Below are 26,818 nucleotides of genomic sequence, written 5' to 3'. Positions count from 1 at the left end.
AAGGGGGGCGAAAAACCACCCAAAAAATCACATTGACTTAACATTGCGCCCAACTTTGACGAGTCATAGCTCCACTCGAGGATTTTGTAGAAACATGTGGGTTACAACATTTGAAGAGGGTGGTAGGCTCTGTAAGAACATGGATCACAATGGGGTGTAAGTTGTACCCCGGGGGTGTAAGAGGTGCCCAAAAGTGCCCCAATGAAAAGTCAATGGGGCAAAATCCCATAGACTTACCATTGCAAAAATTTTGACGGGTCATAGGTCCGAGCCAGGATTTCATAGAAACATGTGGGTTACTAAATTTGAAGAGGGTGCTAGACTCTGTCAGGACGTCCCCCACAATGGGGTGTAAGGTTACCATAGCAACCATTTTGGGCACCCTAGCAACCTATACCATAGACTGCCATTATAAAATGCCCGGATGGATATCTTTGCACCGCAGTGTCATAGAGACATGGGGGTGGGCTCATTTTACTCAGGCATCCAATCAGTCTCTCAGGATCCTTACAGACTTACTAAGCCACGCCCCTATCAACCACTTTTGAGCACCCTAGCAACATAAAATACAAACAGTTATATCTCGGAATCAGAACATCGTAGAGACACGGGGGTTGGACCGTTTTACTTGTGACTAGGGGTGTAACAATTGGGCACATCATTGGCCACTCCCAAGCCACGCCCCTAGCAACCAAATTTGAGCACCCTAGCAACCGAATAAACAAAGCCTTATATCTCCGCATCAGAACATCGTAGAGACACGGGGTTTGGACCGTTTTACTTGTGACTCGGAGTGTAATCACTGGGCACATCATTGGCCACTCCCAAGCCACGCCCCTAGCAACCAAATACAGTACCCTAGCAACAGAGTAAACAAAGCCTTATATCTCCGCATCAGAACATCGAAGAGACACGGGGGTTGGACCGTTTTACTTGTGACTCGGAGTGTAATCACTGGGCACATCATTGGCCACTCCCAAGCCACGCCCCTAGCAACCAAATACAGTACCCTAGCAACAGAGTAAACAAAGCCTTATATCTCCACATCAGAACATCGTAGAGACATGGGGGTTGGACCGTTTGACTCATGACTCGGAGGGTATTCACTAGTGGATGCCATTTTTTTCCCTAGCAACCAAATACAGTACCCTAGCAACAGAGTAAACAAAGCCTTATATCTCCGCATCAGAACATCGTAGAGACATGGGGTTTGGACCGTTTGACTCGTGACTCGGAGGGTAATCACTAGTGGATGCCATTTTTTTCCCTAGCAACCAAATACAGTACCCTAGCAACAGAGTAAACAAAGCCTTATATCTTTGCATCAGAACATCGTAGAGACACGGGGGTTGGACCGTTTTACTTGTGACTCGGAGTGTAATCACTGGGCACATCATTGGCCACTCCCAAGCCACGCCCCTAGCAACCAAATACATTACCCTAGCAACAGAGTAAACAAAGCCTTATATCTCCGCATCAGAACATCGTAGAGACATGGGGGTTGGACCGTTTGACTCATGACTCGGAGGGTAATCACTAGTGGATGCCATTTTTTTCCCTAGCAACCAAATACAGTACCCTAGCAACAGAGTAAACAAAGCCTTATATCTCCGCATCAGAACATCGTAGAGACACGGGGGTTGGACCGTTTGACTCATGACTCGGAGGGTAATCACTAGTGGATGCAATTTTTTTCCCTAGCAACCAAATACAGTACCCTAGCAACAGAGTAAACAAAGCCTTATATCTCCGCATCAGAACATCGTAGAGACACGGGGGTTGGACCGTTTGACTCGTGACTCGGAGGATAATCACTAGTGGATGCCATTTTTTCCCTAGCAACCAAATACAGTACCCTAGCAACAGAGTAAACAAAGCCTTATATCTCCGCATCAGAACATCGTAGAGACACGGGGTTTGGACCGTTTGACTCGTGACTCGGAGGGTAATCACTAGTGGATGCCATTTTTTCCCCTAGCAACCAAATACAGTACCCTAGCAACAGAGTAAACAAAGCCTTATATCTCCGCATCAGAACATCGTAGAGACACGGGGTTTGGACCGTTTGACTCGTGACTCGGAGTGTAATCACTAGTGGATGCCAATTTTCTCCCTAGCAACCAAATACATTACCCTAGCAACAGAGTAAACAAAGCCTTTTATCTCCACATCAGAACATCGCAGAGACACGGGGGTTGGACCGTTTGACTCGTATCTCGGAGTGTAATCACTAGTGGATGCCAATTTTTTCCCTAGCAACCAAATACAGTACCCTAGCAACAGAGTAAACAAAGCCTTATATCTCCTCATCAGAACATCGTAGAGACACGGGGGTTTGACCGTTTGACTCGTGACTCGGAGTGTAATCACTAGTGGATGCCAATTTTCTCCCTAGCAACCAAATACAGTACCCTAGCAACCGAATAAACAAAGCCTTATATCTTCGCATCAGAATATCGTAGAGACATGTGGGTTGAATTGTTTTATTTTTGGCTTGGAGTATAATCATATATTGTCCCCCGAAATTTGCCACGGCAAGCACCACTTCACATTTTCTTCAGGAAATGTACCTATCTAGTTATTATTATTATATCTTATTCTTATGTCTGCACATTTTTCGGCGCGTAACTCGTCCCGCACGGTTTGCCACAGTCCCATGAAAGAGGGCTCAAATCGACCGGATTATTAAGGAGAGGTGTGCTATGACTTTTATAAGCGATCGGGTGCAGGATTTTCGAAAGGGGGGCGAAAAACCACCCGAAAAATCCCATTGACTTAACATTGGGCCGAACTTTGACGGGTCATAGCTCCGCTTGAGGATTTTGTAGAAACATGTAGGTTACAACATTTGAAGAGGGTGATAGACTCTGTAAGAACATACATCACATAGGGGTGTAAGCTGTACCCCTGGGGTGTAAGAGGCACCCGAAAAAATGCCCATTGACTTATAATGGGGCAGGAAACATGCCCATATAAGGGAATAAAAAAGTTCCAGATGGGATATCTTCGCTTTACAATGTCGTAGAGACACGGGGGTTGGACCGTTTTACTCATGACTCAGAGTGTAATCATTATGGGATGCCAATTTTTTCCCTAGCAACCAAATACAGTACCCTAGCAACAGAGTAAACAAAGCCTTATATCTCCGCATCAGAACATCGTAGAGACACGGGGGTTGGACCGTTTGACTAGTGACTCAGAGTGTAATCATTATGGGATGCCAATTTTTTCCCTAGCAACCAAATACAGTACCCTAGCAACAGAGTAAACAAAGCCTTATATATCCGCATCAGAACATCGTAGAGACACGGGGGTTGGACCGTTTGACTCGTGACTCAGAGTGTAATCATTATGGGATGCCATTTTTTCCCTAGCAACCAAATACAGTACCCTAGCAACAGAGTAAACAAAGCCTTATATCTCCGCATCAGAACATCGTAGAGACATGGGGTTTGGACCGTTTGACTCGTGACTCGGAGGGTAATCACTAGTGGATGCCATTTTTTCCCCTAGCAACCAAATACAGTACCCTAGCAACAGAGTAAACAAAGCCTTATATCTCCGCATCAGAACATCGTAGAGACACGGGGGTTGGACCGTTTGACTCGTGACTCGGAGGGTAATCACTAGTGGATGCAATTTTTTTCCCTAGCAACCAAATACAGTACCCTAGCAACAGAGTAAACAAAGCCTTATATCTCCGCATCAGAACATCGTAGAGACACGGGGGTTGGACCGTTTGACTCGTGACTCGGAGGGTAATCACTAGTGGATGCCATTTTTTTCCCTAGCAACCAAATACAGTACCCTAGCAACAGAGTAAACAAAGCCTTATATCTCCGCATCAGAACATCGTAGAGACACGGGGGTTGGACCGTTTGACTCGTGACTCGGAGGGTAATCACTAGTGGATGCCATTTTTTCCCCTAGCAACCAAATACAGTACCCTAGCAACAGAGTAAACAAAGCCTTATATCTCCGCATCAGAACATCGTAGAGACACGGGGTTTGGACCGTTTGACTCGTGACTCGGAGAGTAATCACTAGTGGATGCCATTTTTTCCCTAGCAACCAAATACAGTACCCTAGCAACAGAGTAAACAAAGCCTTATATCTCCGCATCAGAACATCGTAGAGACACGGGGGTTGGATCGTTTGAGTCGTGACTCGGAGGGTAATCACTAGTGGATGCCATTTTTTCCCTAGCAACCAAATACAGTACCCTAGCAACAGAGTAAACAAGCCCTTATATCTCCGCATCAGAACATCGTAGAGACACGGGGTTTGGACCGTTTGACTCGTGACTCGGAGTGTAATCACTAGTGGATGCCAATTTTCTCCCTAGCAACCAAATACAGTACCCTAGCAACAGAGTAAACAAAGCCTTATATCTCCGCATCAGAACATCGTAGAGACACGGGGGTTGGACCGTTTGACTTGTGACTTAGAGTGTAATCACCAGTGGATGCCAATTTTTTCCCTAGCAACCAAATACAGTACCCTAGCAACAGTGTAAACAAAGCCTTATATCTCCGCATCAGAACATCGTAGAGACACGGGGGTTGGACCGTTTAACTCGTGACTCTGAGTGTAATCACTAGTGGATGCCAAATTTTTCCATAGCAACCAAATACAGTACCCTAGCAACCACATAAACAAAGCCTTATATCTCTGCATCAAAACCTCATAGAGACACGGGGGTTGGAACGTTTTACTTTTGGGTTGGAGTATAATCATATATTGTCCCGAGAATTTTGCAACGGCAAGCACCACTTCACATTTTCTTCAGGAAATGTACCTATCTAGTTATTATTATTATTCTTCCAACCAAATTTCCGCAATTAATACAGCTCGAACCGTTTAACTTAGAAACTTCATTCAAACTCTCAAACGTGCGGACTATCCGGGAATAGTGTGCTATGACTTTTATAAGCGATCAGGGGTACGGTCTTCGCCCCAGGGGCGAAAAAGCAGCCGAAAAATCCCATAGACTTAACATTGCGACAAACTTTGACAAGTCGTAGCTCAGACCTAGGATTTCACAGAAACTTGTGACTTTCCACATTTGAAGAGGCTGGCAGGCTCTGTAAGAACATACCTCACAATGGGGTGTAAGTGTTACCCCTGGGGTGTAAGAGGCCCCCAAATTTCCCCATAGACTTATAATGGGGCAGGAATCATGCCCATATAAGGAAACAAAAACGTCCCAGATGGGATATCTTTGCAACGCAGTGTCCTAGAGACATGGGGGTGGGCTCATTTTACTCAGGCATCCAATCAGTCCCTTAGGATCCTTATTGAGCTATTAAACCACGCCCCTAGCAACCATTTTGGGCACCCTAGCAACATTTCCCATAGACTGCCATTATAAAATGCTTAGATGGATATCTTTGCAGCACAGTGTCATAAAGACATGGGGGTGGGCTCATTTTACTCAGGCATCCAATCAGTCTCTCACCATCCTTATTGAGGTATTAAGCCACGCCCCTAGCAACCAACTTTGAGCAGCCTAGAAACATAATAAACAAAGCCTTATATCTCTGGATCCGAACATCATAGAGACATGGGGGTTGGGTTTTTGGGTAATGTTAGCTTCATGCTAGCTTCATGCTAAGTCATACTAGCTTCGTGCTAGTTTCATGCTAGCTTTATGCTAATTCCATAATAAATCTTGATAACTTAATGCTAAATCATGCTAACTTCATGTTAAATCTTGTTAGCTTCACCCTAAATCATGCTAGCTTCATGCTAATCATGTTAGCATCATGTTAATCATGTTAACATCATGCTAATAATGCTAGGATCATGCTAATTTCATGCTAACTTCAAGACAATCATGCTAGCATCATGCTAGCTTCATGCTAATCATACTAGCATCATGCTAGCATCATGTTAATCTTGTTAGCTTCACGCTAAATCATGCTAGCTTCATGATAATCATGCTAGCATCATGTTAATCATGTTAGCATCATGCTAATAATGCTAGGATCATGCTAATTTCATGCTAACTTCATGGCAATCATGCTAACATCATGCTAGCTTCATGCTAATCATGCTAGCTTCATGCTAGCTTCATGTTAATCATGCTAACATCATGCTAGCTTCATGCTAATCATGCTAGCATCATGCTAGCTTCATGTTAATCATGCTAGCATCATGCTAATCATGCTAACATCATGTTAACATCATGCTAATCATGCTAACATCATGCTAGCTTCATGCTAATCATGTTAGCATCATGCTAATCATGCTAACATCATGTTAGCTTCATGCTAATCATGCTACCATCATGCTAGCTTCATGCTAATCATGCTAACATCATGCTAGCTTCATGGTAGCATCATGCTAACATCATGCTAGCATCATGCTAATCATGCTAGCTTCATGCTAATCATGCTAGCATCATGCTAGCTTCATGCTAATCATGTTAGCATCATGCTAATCATGCTAACATCATGCTAGCTTTATGCTAATCATGCTAGCTTCATGCTAATCATGCTAACATCATGCTAGCTTCATGCTAATCATGTTAGCATCATGCTATTCATGCTAGCTTCATGCTAATCATGTTAGCATCATGCTAATCATGCTAACATCATGCTAGCTTCATGCTAATCATGCTAACATCATGCTAGCTTCATGCTAATCACGCTAACATAATGCTAGCTTCATGCTAATCATTCTAGCATTATGCTGGCTTCATGCTAATCATGCTAATCATGCTAGCTTCATGCTAATCATGCTAGCATCATGCTAACCTCATGCTGAATTATGCTAATCATGCTAACATCATATTTCATCATGATAACTTTTTTAAATCATGCTAGCTTCACACTAAAATATGTCAACAGCCAGGTAAACTACTAGACTAAATTTCTTTTACATTTCTGTCAATCAACTTTTTGCATTTTCATGCACTGGTAATTCCTTGGGAATGGCATATCTAGTTATTTATTTATTTATTTATTTTTTTACGTTTTGGGGCAATTTGGGGGCCTTAACATACTCAAAAACTCTTGAAAATTGGCAGAGATGTCAGAGTCGTCGGCCATTAGGACCCGGCAAAGGCTTGAACTCGGGCGTGGCAAGGGGGCTCTGTAGCGCCCCCTGTAATGCAAAAACAAACATTAGGGCACAGATCGGGCAAAAATTTACGCACAGGTACGAGAGTTGGTACGCATATAGATCTCATCGACCCAAACAACTTTCGCCCTCTAACATTTAAGCTCCGCCCAACAGGAAGTCGCCTATTTTAGATTGTTTAAAAAATGCATGCGTTGAACTTTTAAATACTCCTCCTAGAGGATTCATGCGATTGACACCAAACGTGGTGAACATGATGTCGAGACATTGGACTTGCTAAATTGCGAAGAGATTTTTGATATCTCGAAATTTGGCACACACCAGAGATTTCGGCTGTTAAGTGTTGACAAAAACCGTCAGATAAAGGCGTGTCTATTTAGTGACTGACTAGCGCCCCCGTTTGTCTAAAATATGGGGTTTCTTTTACTTACTGTACCTAAATGGGTCAGTAGCAACATGAAATAGCCCACTGATATTTACCCACTTGATGCCCTTGCCCACTGTGCATCGTTTTCTCGGACGCACTGCAACGCTGCTTGCAGCTATCATTGCGAACGGGCAAAGGCTGGAACACGGGTGTGGCACATTTAAGCTCCGCCCAACAGGAAGTCGGCTATTTTGGATTGTTTAAAAAATGCATGCGTTAAACTCATACATACTCCTCCTAGAGGATGCATGCGATTGACACCAAAAGTGGTGTACATGATGTCGAGACATTGGACTTGCTAAATTGCGAAGGGATTTTTGATATCTCGAACGGTTCTGCCATGGCGAGCCGACAAATTTATGGCGAAATCAGAGAAACAGGAAGTGTCTAATATCTAAGGCAAAAAATGTCTAATTGTGATGCCATGCGGGGTGTTTGTTCGTCTGAAGATTCTGATCGCATTGATGTGCCTATTGTGATTCCCGGGTATAGCGCCACCACCAGGCGCTTGGAAGTGTGTCAGTCACAAGGCTGGATTTTTTTGACAGTTCCATGTGATGTTCTTTTAAATACTCCTCCTAGGATTTTCATGCGATTGACACGAGAAGTGGTCAACATGATGCCAAGACATTGTAGATGATAAATTGCGAAGGGATTTTTGATATCTTAAACACTGTTCCCATGGTAACCTGTCAAACTTTACTTTCATTTTAAAGGCATATTTAAGCCTCTCAGTTGCATGCAGTGAACTCTTAAATACTCCTTCAAGAATAATCATGCGATTGACACCAAACGTGGTGATCATAATGCCAAGACATTGTAGATGATAAATTGCGAAGGGATTTTTGATATCTCAAACGCTGTTCCCATGGCAACCTGTCAAATTTTACTTTCAGTTTTAAGGCATATTTAAACCTTACAGTTGCATGCGGTAAACTTTTAAATACTCCTCCTGAGGAAATAATGTGATTGACTCCAGAAGTGGTCAACATAATGCTGAGACATTGTAGATGATAAATTGCGAAGGGATTTTTTATATCTCAAACGCTGTTCCCATGGCAACGCGTCAAATTTTACATTCATTTTTACACATATTTAAGGCTGACAGTTGCATGCAGTGAACTTTTAAATACTCCTCCTAGAATATTCATGCGATTGACACCAAACGTGGTGATCATGATGATAAAACATTGTAGATGATAAATTGTGAAGGGATTTTTGATATCTCGAACGTTTTTCCCATGGCAACGCGTCAAACTTTGCTTTCATTTTCCAGCATATTTAAGGCTGACAGTAACATGCTGTGAACCTTTAAATACTCCTCATATGGGATTCATGCGATTGACACCAGAAGTGGTCAACATGATGTCGAGACATTGTAGATGATAAATTGCAAAGGAATTTTTGACATCTCGAACAATGTTCCCATGGCAACGCGTCAAACTTTACTTTAATTTCAGGCATGTTTAAGGCTCTTGGCAGGCTTAGTTGAACTTTAAATTTGGCACACAAATCAGAGTTTTCGGCTGTTAAGTGTTGACAAAAACGTCAGATAAAGACGTGTCTATTTAGTGGCTGACTAGCGCCCCCGTTTGTCTAAAATATGGGGTTTCTTTTACCTACTGTTCCTGAATGGGTCAGTAGCAACATGAAATAGTCCACTGATATTTACCCACTTGATGCATATGCCCACCGTGCATCGTTTTCTCGGAGGCACCGTGTAGCGGTAAAAAAACGTGCGAGGGCCCGCCATCGCTGCTTGCAGGTATATTTAGGGCCCGAGCACCGAGGAGCAGGCCAGAATGGCCTGCACCGAAAGGTGCGAAGCCTTATTGTTTTTGCTCGGATTATTATTAGGGCCCGAGCACCAAGGAGCAGGCCAGAATGGCCTGCACCGAAAGGTGCGAAGCCCTATTGTTTTTGCTCAGATTTATTGTTTTTTTTTTACGTTTCGGGGCAATTTGGGGGCCTTAACATACTCAAAAACTCTTGAAATTGGCAGAGATGTCAGAGTCGTCGGCCATTAGGACCCGGCAAAGGCTGGAACACGGGCGTGGCAAGGGAGCTCTGTAGCGCCCCCTGTAATGCAAAAACAAACATTGGGGCACAGATCGGGCAAAAATTTACGCACATGTACGAGAGTTGGTACGCATATAGATCTCATCGACCCGAACAACTTTCGCCCTCTAACATTTAAGCTCCGCCCAACAGGAAGTCGGCTATTTATTATTGTTTCAAAAATGCATGTGGTGAACTTTTAAATACTCCTCCTAGAGGATTCATGGGATTGACACCAAACGTGGTGAACGTGATGTCGAGACATTGTACTTGCTAAATTGCGAAGGGATTTTTGATATCTCGAACGGTGCTGCCGTGGCGAGTCGACAAATTTGTGGCAAAATCAGAGAAACAGGAAGTGTCTAATATCTAAGACAAAAAATTTCTTATTGTGATGCCAAGCGGGGTGTTTGTTTGCCTGAAGATTCCGATCGCATCAATGTGCATATTGTGAGTCTCGGGTATAGCGCCACCACCAGGCGCCAGGAAGTCTGTCAGTCACAAAGGTTGATTTTTTTGACCGTTCCATCTGATGTTCTTTTAAATACTCCTTCTAGGATATTCATGCGATTGACACCAAAAGTGGTCAACATGATGCTGAGACATTGTAGATGATAAATTGTGAAGGGATTTTTAATATCTCGAACGTTGTTCCCATGGCAACGCGTCAAAGTTTACTTTCATTTTAAAGGCATATTTAAGCCTTTCAGTTGACGCCGATGTTCCTTTAAATACTCCTTTTAGGATATTCATGCGGTTAACACCAGAAGTGGTCAACATGATGCCGAGACATTGTAGGTGATAAATTGCGAAGGGATTTTTGATATCTTGAACGCTGCTACCATGGCAACGCGTCAAACTTTACTTTCATTTTAAAGGCATATTTAAGCCTTTCAGTTGACGCTAGAGATGTTCCGATACCATTTTTCTCTTCCCGATACCGATTCCGATACCTGGGCTCAGGGTATCGGCCGATACCGAGTACCGATCCGATACCTGTGTGTGTATCTGTATAATATACAGCTGTACATACTACTAGCCCTGTATGAATGGATATAACTGTTTTATGGTGTGCTTCAGACTTATTCCTGTATAAAACATGAACAAATACATACAGTGAACCACAGTATTTTTATTATCTGAAAGACATTTGACACTAATATTTATTTTTCCTATGAGAAAATCAGCCACAAATCGAACACTGTAAACTGAAAGGGTATTTTAGTTTTAGGAATAATTGGAAAAAATCTGTGGAATTCTGCGGGATGGTTTTAAATTAAAGAATTTAAGCTATTAAATATTACAACATTTCATCTAAAATAATTACTTTTTAAAGGCTTACAATTAAAATGAATACACCAAACCAATGAGTCCTCTGAATTAAACTGGACCAACATGAACTAGATAATGTGCATGTCAAGATAGAATTCTAGTTTGTAGCCTATATAAATTGACATATATTATTGTTTATATATATTATAGCAGAATAAAAAGCTTGTGTTAATACGTTCTCATTATGAATTAAGCACGTATGAAGATAATTTCATCATTTTGACAACGCAATGTAAACTTTACATTAAACATAACAAGAGCATTCGTCTTGTAAACTGATTTGAAATGATGATGTGCTGACTGTCGCGTCACATAGACGACAGAGACAAGTAAGATCTGCGGTGAAACTCAGTGGTAAGTTTTATTTCATCTCATATATCAAACGGTTCATGCTCTTGTCATTAAAAACAATCACAGCAAACAGCACACGCAGGGTTTATGTACTTATCAATGCTGCTCACAAACGCGCGGGGCTATGTATGTTTGCTTGTTGTCAATGACGGCACTGGTCACAAACACGCTCAAGCGCGGGTTACGTGTGCTTGTCAATCACGGGCATTAAATCTGCGGAGTTCTCCGCGGAAATCTGCGGGCGTGGATTCGGTTGAGACATGTCGATGTTTTATTAGTCTGAAATACTAACAAACAGCGGACAAATATGGCTGCATGCTTTTATTCCTTCGCCGCTCTAAGTAAACAATGGTTGCGTCACGCATGAGGTAACTTCCTGGTGTTCGCATTCAGAGCAGCGAAGAAGAAATGAGTTTTGCTTTGCAGCGTTAGCTTTAGTGTTAGCTATAACGGGCATAACTACGTTTATTAAGAAAATGGTATCGGATCGGTACATGGGGTCAAGTACTCGCCGATTCCGATGGCAGAATTTTTTGTGGTATCGGCCGTATTTCCGATACTGGTATCGGAATCGGAACAACTCTAGTTGACGCCAATGTTCTTTTAAATACTCCTTCTAGCATATTCATGCGATTGACTCCAGAAGTGGACAACATGATGCTGAGGCATAGTAGATGACAAATTGCAAAGGGATTTTTGATATCTGGAACGTTGTTCCCATGGCAACGCATCCAACTTTACTTTCATTTTAAAGGCATATTTAAGCCTTTCAGTTTCATGCAGTTAAATTTTAAATACTCCTTCTATGGGATTCATGCGATTGACACCAAAAGTGGTAAACATGATGCAGAGACATTGTAGATGATAAATTGCAAAAGGATTTTTGACATCTCAAACGCTGTTGCCATGGCAATGCATCAAAGTTAACTATAATTTCAGGCATATTTAAGGCTCTTGGCGTGGTTAGATTAACTTAAAATTTGGCACACACATCAGAGTTGTCGACCGTTAAGTGTGGACAAACAGGTCAGACATAGGTGTGTCTCTTAAGTAGCTCAGTAGCGCCCCCGTTTGTCTAAAATGTGGGGTTTCTTTTATTTTCAGTCCCCAAATGTGTCAGTTACAACATTAAATTGCCCACTGATATTTACCCACTTGATGCCCTTGCCCACCCTGCATTGTTTTCTCGGAGGCACCGTGTAGCGGTAAAAAAACGTGCGAGGGCCCGCCATCGCTGCTTGCAGCTATATTTATTTTTTTAACACTTTTGGGCACTTTGGGTGCCTTAACATACTCGAAAACTCTTGAAATTTGGCACAAACGTTAGAGTCGTCGGCCATCAGGTCCGGGCAAAGGCTGGACCATGGGCGTGGCAAGGGGGCTCTGTAGCGCCCCCTGTAATGCAAAAACAAGCATTGGGGCACAGAACGGGCAAAAATTTACACACATGTACGAGAGTTGGTACGCATATAGATCTCATCGACCCGAACAACTTTCGCAGTCTAACATTTAAGCTCAGCCCAACAGGAAGTCGGTCCTTTTGGATTGTTTAAAAAATGCATGCGGTGAACTTTGAAATACTCCTCTTAGGGGATTCATGAGATTGACACCAAACGTGGCGATTATGATGCCGAGACATTGTACTTGCTAAATTGCGAAGGGATTTTTGATTTCTCAAACTGTTCTGCCATGGGGAAGCGACAAAGTCATGGCGAAATCAGAGAAACAGAAAGTGTCTAATATCTAAGGCAAAAAAATTCTTATTGTGATGCCATGCGGGGTGTTTGTTTGTCTGAAGATTCCGATCGCATTGATGTGCCTATTGTGACTTCCGGGTATAGCGCCACCACCAGGCGTTAGGAAGTGTGTCAGTCACAAAGGTGGATTTTTTTGACAGTTCCATGCGATGTTCTTTTAAATACTCCTTCTAGGATTTTCATGCGATTGACACGAGAAGTGGTCAACATGATGCCGAGACATTGTAGATGATAAATTGTGAAGGGATTTTTGATATCTTGAGTGCTGTTACCATGGCAACGCGTCAAACTTTACTTTCATTTTAAAGGCATATTTAAGCCTTAAAGTTGCATGCAGTGAACTTTTAAATACTCCTTCTAGAATAATCATGCAATTGACTCCAGAAGTTGTCAACATGATGCCGAGACATTGTAGATGATAAATTGTGAAGGGATTTTTGATATCTCGAACTCTGTTCCTATGGCAACGCGTCAAACTTTACTTTTATTTCAGGCTTATTTAAAGCTCTTGGCGTGCTTAGAGTAACTTGACATTGGCACACACATCAGAGTTGTCGGCTGTTAAGTGTGGACAAAAAGGTCATACAAAGGCGTGTCTCTTTATTGGCTCACTAGCGCCCCCGTTTGTCTAAAATGTGGGGTTTCTTTTACCTACAGTCCCCAAATGGGTCAGTAACAACATAAAATAGTCCACCGATATTTACCCACTTGATGCACTTGCCCACCGTGCATCGTTTTCTCGGAGGCACCGTGCAGCGGTAAAAAATGTGCAAGGGCCCGCCATTGCTGCTTGCAGCTATATTTTTTTATTAAAACCTTTAAACCCCGTTTTCTTTTAGTCATGGAGGTAAAAAAGCAGGCTTTTAATTGCTGGAAATGTATGGCTATCCAATATCATCAAAAAATAATTTACAAGTATATAAAGCACTATTCGGATGGGATTAGTTTTCCAAACAACGTTTGAGTTTCAGCGTGTCCCCCAGGACGTCTGTGATTTTATGTACCGATTCGGACGGGATTAAAATGATGCAGGCTATTCCAGAGACGGGAGTGTCTGTTTCATGCATTTGGGCGTTGCAGAAGAGCACGTGCTCTGGATACGCGGGTTTGTAATGTTTAATAATTTGCTTTAAATGTAAAATTATGACAGAACATGTAATTTTTAATTTAATTTTAACAAATCAAAATAAAATAAACAAATCCTACTAAAGTAACGTTAGCCTACGTGTTTTATATAACTGTCTGCTTATAATAAACCCAAAGAAATTAAGAAACAATGATTAATAACAATTTATTATCTTTATTAATTAACATTACCATTCCGGAGTTGAACAACTTTGAACGGAGTTTCTTATAATGTTATGATATTACAGTGGCCAGTCTTAACAGTGTTTGATATTCAGGTCGTCTTGATTTAATTATTTTATTTTGCCGAATGCGAAAAAAATCCATATCTGAATGAATGGGACTCAGGAAATACAAGAAACGCGCATTAGTAAGACCAGGTCACGTTGGCCAAAACACGAAATGAAGTGCGTTTTTAAAAGATATTGATGGCAAACACAGACATTTGCATACGGAGGGGATTAAATTTCTCAGAGGACCTCTGAGTTCGGCGAAAAACAGTAGTTAAATTGCTCTGGAATTCTTACGGAGGTCATCAGAGAAAAACACAGACATGGCCGATTCGGATGGGATTAAAAACACAGAGGACCTCTGAGAAGCACGATATTCTCAGAGGTCCCCGAGTAAAACTAATCCCGTCCGAATAGGGCTTAAGAAAATGTTTTTACTCTTAAAATACTTTATTTGTAACAAACAGGAGATACAAATTTTACAAACGGCTATCCGCACGTTTCAGCACTTGGACAGCGTCATTTTTTTTACTTAAAAATGTTTCTCGTCTCATCATATCCACAGGTACAGAGTCATCATATACAATAAATCCGTGAGGTAGCATTTAAAAAACATTTAAAAACAGATGCTTTTGTTTAAAGCAAAGCATTTATTTACTTACAGGTGAAGCAGCTCTTTGCGCCTTCTAAGGTCTCATAATCGGTCCTCATTTATGTCCAAGAGATTCAATAATAATCTTTTACATTCAATCCTTTAATCTTTCATATTTAAAAGCGTTTTTGTGCTGCTGCGCATTCATGTATGTGATAAGCAAACCCGCATTGTTGTCCCGTTTATAGACGCATACTAATGCGCTCTTTAAATAACAAAAAAACATATTGTGCCATTGACTTTAGACCAGGTTTTTGTTGGTCAATGGCGTAGTCGATTTTAGTTGCCTCAAAATAGCAACACGCCAACAATGCGCCTGAACACACCTCGTTTTCAGACCAGAACGCCCATGGGCGCAAAAGGGGGCGCAAATGCATTTGCTATTTAAACAATGTGGCGCTAAACATGAAAATTATAATTGTGCAGGGTGTAAGATAGAGCCCTATGAGTCTTTCCCTTGAAAACTGAAAACCACATCAAATATCACTTAATTTTTTAAAACATGCTCTCGTAATGCAGGCCCATGTAATGTATGTACTGGAGAGACTCCTTAACCAGTCATGTTAATTTAACTTTAAACTGAAGTAAATTTGCAGTGCCAGACTCTTTCTTAGCTTATCTGGCAAAAAAAAAATCATCAGAACCACCAAAAGTTTGTAATTTTTTGCAGTGCTTGTTACAATGAGGCTGTGGTATTGAAATGATGTTTGGAAGTAATAAATACATTTTTTGAGTTAGCAAAGTTCTTGGACTCATTTTATTTGAGTTTGTGGAACTTAAAATGGTGAACTCGTTGAAACCCAATAAAACCTTTATGTTTAATAAACTTGTTCACAGGTTTGAGTACAGTTCACTTATTTTAAATCAGTACATTGTAATGTTTGGGTTTACAGTGTAGTGGAATCAGACTTTTAAGCCTCACACCATGTGATAGATGTTTAAACAAAAAAACTTTATTAACCAATAATATACAGTACAACACTGCACATAACATACCAAATTGGAGTTTGTGTATTCTGGTTCCTGTCCTACAACTGTCTGATTGCTGATGAAACCGATCTCTCCGTTAGCAATGTCAGGGGTGATGATGAGGGAGATGTTCAGTGCTCCTCCAAAGCAAGGACTTACTGATGGGATTGGTGGGGTGATGTTTACCAACTCCACACTATCCAACTGAAGAAACCATAATTACAAAAAAAGATTGTTCATTTATCTTTATGCAACAATCTCAGTCAAAATGATATGCCTATTTTGCATAAAAGGCGCCACTCTGGAAATAGCATGACAAATCAGTGGCTACATTTGTGAAAGTCAACAGAACATATTAAATCACAAACAACCCATTTAGGAATATACAAAGACCCACACACATAGTGAATACTGTATACACACAGAGAACTACACAGACAAAATAACAGATTTCAGAATAATTGGAATGCCAATATTTCTACAATGCTTTTATATTACGTTGATTTTTTTGCTATCAAAATTTGCTTCATATAACAATTATTGAATATGTTTAAATCCATTTTGCAAACTTAACCCAAATATGTTCACATTAAATGAAAAAAGTTCCACAGATTTTGCCTGGAAATATACTGTAAGATATGGTTTCTTTTTCATCCTCTTAGTCTTTTTTAGTGCCTAGACATGTTCATTATAAAAAGGCAGAAAAGCTATATTGAACAATTAAATAAGCCGCATGTCAAACAAGCCCTTCACAAGGTCAGCCATCATCATCTGGAGCATTGCTGTGAGACCATGTTTGCTTCCCTTCAAGGGCACTTCATCATTAGACTAAAATAGTTCTTACATTTTATGTACTGTTTGTCAGCATCACTTCATCAGCAAGGCAACACAAGTATCATGGCAGCTAATTAACTAATTAAACCAAAAACTAATGAAGAAACACATTATATAAGGATATAAGGTAGTCAAACTAAAATTATTCAGAAACTCTTAAGAGATTACATCTACGTATTACACAATGTTCAATGCTAACGTAAATGGTTTGATTACCAGAGAATAAATTAACTGATGAAATGTACAGGGCCTAATCTAACATGCTTTGGAATAAAGTGCAAGTACCTTGTTCCAAATTGTGAATTGCAGTGCAATGAACTATACATTTTACACTGGCCACCTAACATACCTTCCTGCATAGCCTGAGACTGATCCTGGTACATATTACTGCATCTTTCAATGAAATGTTCATCAGAAGCATCTGATTTTTGTCTGTTTTGATGGAGGATTTTTAAAAGTTACCAAGCAGACACATACACAAATTAAAACTGTCTCTGTTAAATAAATTTGTGCCATTTGGCTGTGATTTAGGCTGTCCTTGCAATTTAATTTTAATAAAAGACAATCAAATAAAACTTATAGATGTATTTTGATAATTCATTACTGTTCCTTTTCCTTGTCACTATGCTTGCTGTAAATGACAAGTTCTTAACATACCTTGGCCAAACACAATCAAATACTGACAGTAATATGGACGTTTATCCACCAGTCACACAAGCATAACGGAATAAACGTCAATAATTTTTAGCATTGTCTGATTTACTAATAACTTTGAATGAACCTGCATCAAAACGGAGAAAAAAAGTGCTTCCAGTGCCTCTAGTGGAAATATCAACTTAAAGAGCCTGTGTAGCATTTTTATCAACATATGCAGTTCTGTAATAATAATACTGATAAACTTGCCTCTATCACTATGCTCTTCCAGATGAGTTACAAGAAAATTACAATACCAATCACACCATCCTACCTGAATAAGGAAATGAGCCCCATTCTGAAGGAAGGCATCATTGCGGATAGGTATGGTTAGTTGAGCCCTTGACTGGCCCGAACTGAACAGCAAACTGTTGACACTGGTACCATTCAGCACATCTGCCCTAGTTCGTGAGGAGTCCATAGGTCTAGCAGGTATGTAAAGAGCAGTTACGGTAAGTCGTACCTCACCCATGGTGCCCCCTTCTCTCAGGAAGCTAAGTGACAGGAATCTGCTCTCTGGTTGACTCTGAATACTTTGGTTCTCTTTTGGATAAAAGCTAAATAGACCATAGAAATCATCACTGTCTTGGATGTAGAACACCATCTGTGAAGAAAAACAAAGTGTTGAGCGTATGGTAAATGATAAACCCTGTTACATTCACAAGATATATGCAATGATTCCGTTTCCAGTCGAAGGAACACTGGTGCATTTGGCTGCCGCCCTGGTCACCTCACTTGATCTATTGTTATTATCGTTTAGACCAGTCTCACCCCTATTGTATTTGTTAGTTAGGGGCCAAGCACCTATGGTGCTGTGGCACCTATTGTTTCTGTTAGTATTATTCTTCTTCTTAATCTTCCCCAATGGGAGTCTATGGCAGCCCTATGAACCGTATATAGGAAAATGATGAAATTTGGCACAGTTGTAGTGGTGGTCATAAATAGTCATTTGGCCAAAAATGGGGTCTTTAGCAGTAACTCTATAGCGCCACCATCATCTCAAAAATTCAATGTTCAAATGGTTATAACTCATGATCCATTTGCTCTATGAAAATTCTACTTAGTACACGTGATTGCTCTCCTCATGCTTATTGTTTTTAATACCTTACAGTAAGACTCCACCCATTACAGTAGCGGCCATTTTGAAATGTACAGTATTTCGTTTTTTCGCTACTCCTCCTTCAAATTTGGTTCAATTCTTATGAGATTTGGCACATGTGATCTTTGGAGTGAGCCGCATAGAAATGACTGAACAGAATTTTGATATTTTTCTTTATTTAAAAGTAATTCATGCGTGAACTTAACGAGATTGACGCAAAATTGGTTCTGAAGCTGTATCTCGGTCATTCTTTGATCAATCGAGATGAAATTTGGTACGCTTCATGTCGACCATGAACTGGGGGTCCATGCCAAATTTGGTGACAGCGCCACCTATGGGTCATGAGATAGGAAAAAAGGCTATTTTTGCGCATAACTTCTGAATCGTTTGTCAGAAAATTATGATCTTGGTGTCTACGGATGCCTTGGCTCATGCCGCATCTGTCGATGTGTATAATGCCGGGATTGAACGAACCGTCTGTCCGCCATTTTGAAATTTGTGATAATTTGCTATAACTTTTGAAGTATCGGATATATCGGCGCAAACATCGGTAGGGAGCTTCGGCATGATGTCCTGAGGAAATCAGAGTACAGCGCCACCTAGGGGTTATAAACTATAACAGTTCTTATCGAATTGCTTATAACTTCTGAATTCTTTGGCATGTAAGCTCTTTTCTGTTGACCCTTGAGCTGTGTCTACTGAGTGGCGCATCTGTTAAGTCGTATGCATAGAGATCCTGAGTTCATGGGTTCGAATCCAGCCTGAGGCAGGTGTTAATTTCTTCTATTAAAGTTTTGTTCTTTCCCACCTATTCTTCCTGACCTGTCTGTAGTTCACATATGTTCTATTTTTGTCATGTTTTCTGTTGCTGCTCTGCACTGCAGTGGTTCTGATCTGTGATTGCTACGTTTTGGGTACTTGCTGCATCTTGTGTTTTTGATTGGGTGCTCAATGCGCATTGGGTGATTGATACCTTCTATGTTGTTTGCTGTGCTTTGGGTGCTCATTGCGCTAAATCTGCTTGGCCCCAAATCGCTGCTTGCAGCTATATTTAGGGGTCAAGCACCGAAGGTGCTGAGACACCTATTGTAATTGTTAGTATTATTAGGGGCCAAGCACCTATGGTGCTGTGGCACCTATTGTTTCTGTTAGTATTATTATTCTTCTTAATCTTAATCTTAATCTTAATCTTAATCTTAATCTTAATCTTCCCCAATGGGAGTCTATGGCAGCCCTATGAACCGTATATAGGAAAATGATGAAATTTGGCACAGTTGTAGTGGTAGTCATAAATAGTCATTTGGCCAAAAATGGGGTCTCTAGCAGTAACTCTATAGCGCCACCATCATCTCAAAAATTCAATGTTCAAATGGTTATAACTCGTGATCCATTTGCTCTATGAAAATTCTACTTAGTACACGTGATTGCTCTCCTCATGCTTATTGTTTTTAATACCTTACAGTAAGACTCCACCCATTACAGTAGCGGCCATTTTGAAATGTACAGTATTTCGTTTTTTCGCTACTCCTCCTTCAAATTTGGTTCAATTCTTATGAGATTTGTCACATGTGATCTTTGGAGTGAGCCGCATAGAAATGACTGAACAGAATTTTGATATTTTTCTTTATTTAAAAGTAATTAATGCGTGAACTTAACGAGATTGACGCAAAATTGGTTCTGAAGCTGTATCTCGGTCATTCTTTGATCAATCGAGATGAAATTTGGTACGCTTCATGTCGACCATGAACTGGGGGTCCATGCCAAATTTGGTGACAGCGCCACCTATGGGTCATGAGATAGGAAAAAAGGCTATTTTTGTGCATAACTTCTGAATCGTTTGTCAGAAAATTATGATCTTGGTGTCTACGGATTCCTTGGCTCATGCCGCATCTGTCGATGTGTATTATGCCGGGATTGACCGAACCGTCTGTCCGCCATTTTGAAATTTGTGATAATTTGCTATAACTTTTGAAGTATCGGATATATCTGCGCAAACATCGGTAGGGAGCTTCGGCATGATGTCCTGAGGAAATCAGAGTACAGCGCCACCTAGGGGTTATAAACTATAACAGTTCTTATCGAATTGCTTATAACTTCTGAATTCTTTGGCATGTAAGCTCTTTTCTGCTGACCCTTGAGCTGTGTCTACTGAGTGGCGCATCTGTTAAGTCGTATGCATAGAGATCCTGAGTTCATGGGTTCGAATCCAGCCTGAGGCAGGTGTTAATTTCTTCTATTAAAGTTTTGTTCTTTCCCACCTATTCTTCCTGACCTGTCTGTAGTTCACATATGTTCTATTTTTGTCATGTTTTCTGTTGCTGCTCTGCACTGCGGTGGTTCTGATCTGTGATTGCTACGTTTTGGGTACTTGCTGCGCCTTGTGTTTTTGATTGGGTGCTCAATGCGCCCTGAGTGATTGATAAGTTGTATCTTTCTTGCTGTGCTTTGGGAGCTCATTGCGCTAATTGTGCTTGGCCCCGTATCGCTGCTTGCAGCTATATTTAGGGGCCAAGCACCTATGGTGCTGTGGCACCTATTGTTTCTGTTAGTATTATTATTCTTCTTAATCTTAATCTTAATCTTAATCTTAATCTTAATCTTCCCCAATGGGAGTCTATGGCAGCCCTATGAACCGTATGTAGGAAAATGATGAAATTTGGCATAGTTGTAGTGGTGGTCATAAATAGTCATGAGGCCAAAAATGGGGTCTCTAGCAGTAACTCTATAGCGCCACCATCATCTCAAAAATTCAATGTTCAAATGGTTATAACTCGTGATCCATTTGCTCTATGAAAATTCTACTTAGTACACGTGATTGCTCTCCTCATGCTTATTGTTTTTAATTCCTTACAGTAAGACTCCACCCATTACAGTAGCGGCCATTTTGAAATGTACAGTATTTCGTTTTTTCGCTACTCCTCCTTCAAATTTGGTTCAATTCTTATGGGATTTGGCACATGTGATCTTTGGAGTGAGCCGCATAGAAATGACTGAACAGAATTTTGATATTTTTCTTTATTCAAAAGTAATTAATGCGTGAACTTAACGAGATTGACGCAAAATTGGTTCTGAAGCTGTATCTCGGTCATTCTTTGATCAATCGAGATGAAATTTGGTACGCTTCATGTCGACCATGAACTGGGGGTCCATGCCAAATTTGGTGACAGCGCCACCTATGGGTCATGAGATAGGAAAAAAGGCTATTTTTGCGCATAACTTCTGAGTCGTTTGTCAGAAAATTATGATATTTGTGTCTACGGATTCCTTGGCTCATGCCGCATCTGCCGATATGTATTATGCCGGGATTGACCGAACCGCCTGTCCGCCATTTTGAAATCTGTGATAAATTGCTATAACTTTTGAAGTATCGGATATATCGGCGCAAAAATCGGTAGGGAGCTTCGGCATGACGTCCTGAAGAAATCAGAGAACAGCGCCACCTAGGGGTATAAACTATAACAGTTCTTATAGAACTGCTTATAACTTCTGAATTCTTTGTATGGCATGTAAGCTCTTTTCTGCTGCCCCTTGAGCTGTGTCTACTGAGTGGCGCATCTGTTAAGACGTATGCATTGAGATCCTGAGTTCGTGGGTTCGAATCCCACCTGAGCCAGGTGTTAATTTCTTCTATTATAGTTTTGTTCTTTCTCACCTATTCTTTTTGACCTGTCTGTAGTTCACATATGTTCTATTTTTGCCATGTTATCTGTTGCTGCTCTGCACTGCGGTGGTTCTGCTCTGTCATTGCTACGCTTTGGGTTCTTTGCTGAGCCTTGTGTTCTTGATGCACCTTGGGTGCTCAATGCGCCCTGAGTGATTGATAAGTTGTATCTTTCTTGCTGTGCTTTGGGAGCTCATTGCGCTGATTGTGCTTGGCCCCGTATCGCTGCTTGCAGCTATATTTATTCTTACTCTTGTCCAATGGGAGTCTATGGCAGCCCTATGAACCGTAAGTAGTAGAATGATGAAATTTGGCACAGTTGTAGTGGTGGTCCTAAAAAGTCATGTGACCAAAAATAGGGTCTTTAGCAGTAACTCTATAGCGCCACCAGCAGATCAAAAATTCAATGTTCGAACTGTTATAACTGGTGATACATTTGAACTATGAAAAAACTACTTAGTACACGTGATTGCCCTTCTCACATTTATTGCTTTTAATAGCTTACAGTAAGACTCCTCCCATTACAGTAGCGGCCATTTTGAAATGTACAGTATTTTGTTTATTCGCTACTCCTCCTTCAAATTTGATTAAAATGTTATGAGATGTGGCACAGGTGATCTTTGGAGTGAGCCGCATAGAAATGACTGAACAGAATTTTGATATTTATCTTTGTTCAAAAGAAAGAAATGCATGAACTTAACGAGGTTGATGCAAAAATGGTTCTGAAGCTGTACCTCAGTCATTCTTTGATCAATTGAAATTAAATTTGGTACACTTAATGTGGACCATGAACTGGGGGTCCATATCAAATTTGGTGACAGCGCCACCTATGGGTCATGAGATATGAAAAAAGGCTATTTTTGCCCATAACTTCTGAACTGTTTGTCAGAAAATTATGATCTTGATGTCTTTGGATTGCTTACCTCATGCCGCATCTTTCGATGTGTATTATGCCGGGTTTGACCAAACCGCCTGTCCGCCATTTTGAAATTTCACATAAATTGTTATATTTTTTGAACTATTCGAGATATCCGCGCAAAATTTGGTAAGGAGCTTTGACATGATGTCCTGAAGGTACCTGGGAAGTCAGAGTACAGCGCCACCTAGGGGTAATAAACTATAACAGTTCTTATGGAACTGCTTATAACTTCGGAATACTTTGTCTGATATTAATTTCTTTGTGAAATTGTATTCACTGGTTTATGCCGGTTGCAACGATACCTCATTTGTCATTTTCCAACATTCTGTTCATGTGTTATTGTAAAGCATATGGTATATGATTTTTTCGCTACTCCTTTTACAAATTTTGTTTATTTTTTGCCAGGTTCTGCTCGTATAATGTTTGAAGAAATCCGCACAGAAATGACTGAACAGATTTTTGATATTATGTTCTCTTTCTTAGAAAAACCACTCCAAAGGTGACCGTGCCTGTGACGTTGTCTATTTGTCACAGCAAATTAATGTGACTGTATATTACATTGTATAGCATTACTATACATAATGATCTGCTTGTCTTCAATTTCACTTGAGCTCATGTTCATTGTATTTCTGTTATTTCTGCTTCTGCTGTGTCTTTTCTGCATTTTTGGTGATTGACATATGTCAATCCTTGCAGATATCTAATCTTTTTCTGCTGCCCCATGAACTGTGTCAACTGAGTGGCGCATCCAGTTAATTACCTGCATTGAGATTCTGAGTTCTTGGGTTCGAATCCCACATGAGTCATGTATTAGGTTTTTCTATTAATGTTTTGTTCTTCCTCATCAATTCTTCTCAACCTGTCTGTAGTTCACATATGTTCTATTTTTCCATGTTTACTGTTGTTGCGCTTCATTGTGGTGGTTCTGCTCTGTGATTCCTGAGCCTTGCGTGTTTGATGCACTTTATGGTGCTTGCTGTGCTTTGTGTGCTTGCTGTGCTTTGTGAGCTTCCTGTGCTTTGTGTGCTTGCTGTGCTTTGTGTGCTTGCTGTGCTTGATGTGCTATGTGAGCTTGCTGTGCTTTGTGTGCTTCCTGTGCATTGTGTGCTTGCTGTGCTTTGTGTGCTTGCTGTGCTTTGTGTGCTTGCTGTGCTTTGTGAGCTTCCTGTGCATTGTGTGCTTGCTGTGCTTTGTGTGCTTGCTGTGCTTTGTGTGCTTGCTGTGCTATGTGAGCTTGCTGTGCTTTGTGTACTGGCTGTGCTTTGTGTGCTGGCTGTGCTTGGTGAGCTTGCTGTGCTTTATGAGCTTGTTGTGCTTTTTGAGCTTGCTGTGCTTTGTGTGTTTGATATGCTTTGTGTGCTTGCTGTGTTTTGTGAGCTTACTGTGCTTTGTGTGCTTGCTATGCTTTGTGAGCTTGCTGTGCTTTGTGAGCTTGCTGTGCTCTGTGAGCTTGCTGTGCTTTGTGAGCTTGCTGTGCTTTGTGAGCTTGCTGTGCTTTGTGTGCTTGCTGTGCTTTGTGTGCCTGCTGTGCTTTGTGTGCTGGCTGTGCTTTGTGTGCTTGGTGAGTTTGCTGTGCTTTGTGTGCTTGCTGTGCTTTGTGAGCTTGCTGTGATTTGTGAGCTTGCTGTGTTTTGTGTGCATGCTTTTGGTGCTAATTTTTGCGCTGAAGGTGCTTGGCCCCGAGTTGCTGCTTGCAGCTATATTTAGGGGTCAAGCACCGAAGGTGCTGAGACACCTATTGTAATTGTTAGTATTATTATTATTATTATTATTTTTCCCCAATGGGAGTCTATGGCAGCCCTATGAACCGTACATAGGAAAATGATGAAATTTGGCACAGTTGTAGAGGTGGTCATAAATAGTCATGTGACCAAAAATGGGGTCTTTAGCAGTAACTCTATAGCGCCACCAGTAGTCCAAAAATTCAATGTTCAAACTGTTATAACTGGTGAACCATTTGATCTATAAAAATTCTACTTAGTACACGTGATTGCTCCCATCCCGCTTATTGAATTTGATACTTTACAGTAAGACTCCACCCATTACAGTAGCGGCCATTTTGAAATGTACAGTATTTCGTTTTTTCGCTACTCCTCCTTCAAATGTGGTTCAATTCTTATGAAATTTGGCACAGATGATCTTTGGAGTGAGCCGCATAGAAATGACCGAACAGAATTTTGATATTTATCTTTGTTCAAAAGTAATAAATGCGCAAACTTAACGAGGTTGACGCAAAAATGGTTCTGAAGCTGTAGCTCAGTCATTCTTTGATCAATTGAAATGAAATTTGGTACACTTCATGTGGACCATGATCTTGGGGTCCATGCCAAATTTGGTGACAGCGCCACCTATGGGTCATGAGATAATAAAATAGGCTATTTTTGCCCATAACTTCTGAACTGCTTGTCAGAAAATTATGATCTTGATGTCTATGGATTGCTTACCTCATGCCGCATCTGTCGATGTGTATTATGCCGGGTTTGACCGAACCACCTGTCTGCCATTTTGAAATTTAACATAAATTGTTATATTTTTTGAACTATTTGACATATCCGCACAAAAATTGGTAAGGAGCTTTGACATGATGTCCTGAAGTTACCTGGGAAGTCAGAGTACAGCGCCACCTAGGGGTTATAAACTATTACAAGTCTTATTGATATTATACTGTTATCTCTTTTCTGCTGCCCAATGAACCGTGTTAACTGAGTGGCGCATCTAGTTAATCGTATGCATTGAGATTCTGAGATACTGGGTTCGAATCCCACCTGAGTCAGGTATTTTGTTCTTCCTCATCAATTCTTCTAAACCTGTCTGTAGTTCACATGTGTTCATTTTTCCATGTTTGCTGTTGTTGCTCTGCATTGTGATGGTTCTGCTCTATGATTCCTGAGCCTTGCGATTTTGATGCAATTTATGGTGCTTGCTGTGCTTTGTGAGCTTGCTGTGCTTTGTGTGCTTTGTGAGCTTGCTGTGCTTTGTGAGCTTACTGTGCTTTGTGTGCTTGCTGTGCTTTGTGAGCTTGCTGTGCTTTGTGTGCTTGCTGTGCTTTGTGAGCTTGCTGTGCTTTGTGAGCTTGCTGTGCTTTGTGTGCTTGCTGTGCTTTGTGAGCTTGCTGTGCTTTGTGAGCTTGCTGTGCTTTGTGTGCTTGCTGTGCTTTGTGAGCTTGCTGTGCTTTGTGTGCTTGCTGTGCTTTGTGTGCTTGCTGTGCTTTGTGTGCTTGCTGTGCTTTGTGAGCTTGCTGTGCTTTGTGTGCCTGCTGTGATTTGTGAAATTAATGTGCTTTGTGAGCTTGCTGTGCTTTGTGAGCTTGCTATGCTTTGTGTGCTTGCTGTGCTTTGTGTGCTTGCTGTGCTTTGTGTGCTTGCTGTGCTTTGTGAGCTTGCTGTGCTTTGTGTGCTTGCTGTGCTTTGTGAGCTTGCTGTGCTTTGTGTGCCTGCTGTGATTTGTGTAATTGCTGTGCTTTGTGTGCTTGGTGTGCATTGTGAGCTTGCTGTGCTTTGTGTGCTTGCTGTGCTTTGTGTGCTTGCTGTGCTTTGTGAGCTTGCTGTGCTTTGTGTGCCTGCTGTGATTTGTGTAATTGCTGTGCTTTGTGTAATTGCTGTGCTTTGTGTGCTTGCTGTGCTTTGTG

The 26,818-nt window shown here is 41.0% G+C and overlaps 1 protein-coding gene across 2 annotated transcripts in view; it reads right to left on the bottom strand.

The window, feature by feature from the left end:
- Positions 1-26,818, bottom strand: part of adgrv1 (adhesion G protein-coupled receptor V1) — a 691,082-nt gene that overhangs the window by 252,137 nt on the left and 412,127 nt on the right. For both annotated transcript variants that reach the window (XM_073814613.1, XM_073814614.1), the window contains exons 9-10: positions 17,786-18,115; positions 16,012-16,188 (exon numbers count right to left, since the gene is read on the bottom strand). In XM_073814613.1, coding sequence (XP_073670714.1) covers positions 16,012-16,188; positions 17,786-18,115 — 507 coding nt within the window. The remainder of the gene's footprint in view (positions 1-16,011; positions 16,189-17,785; positions 18,116-26,818) is intronic.

This window comes from Paramisgurnus dabryanus, chromosome 5, assembly GCF_030506205.2.
Source record: "Paramisgurnus dabryanus chromosome 5, PD_genome_1.1, whole genome shotgun sequence".
Classification (NCBI taxonomy): Eukaryota; Metazoa; Chordata; class Actinopteri; order Cypriniformes; family Cobitidae; genus Paramisgurnus; species Paramisgurnus dabryanus.
The sequence above is the reverse complement of the archived record's forward strand: the minus strand, read 5'-3'. Positions and strand labels throughout refer to the sequence as shown.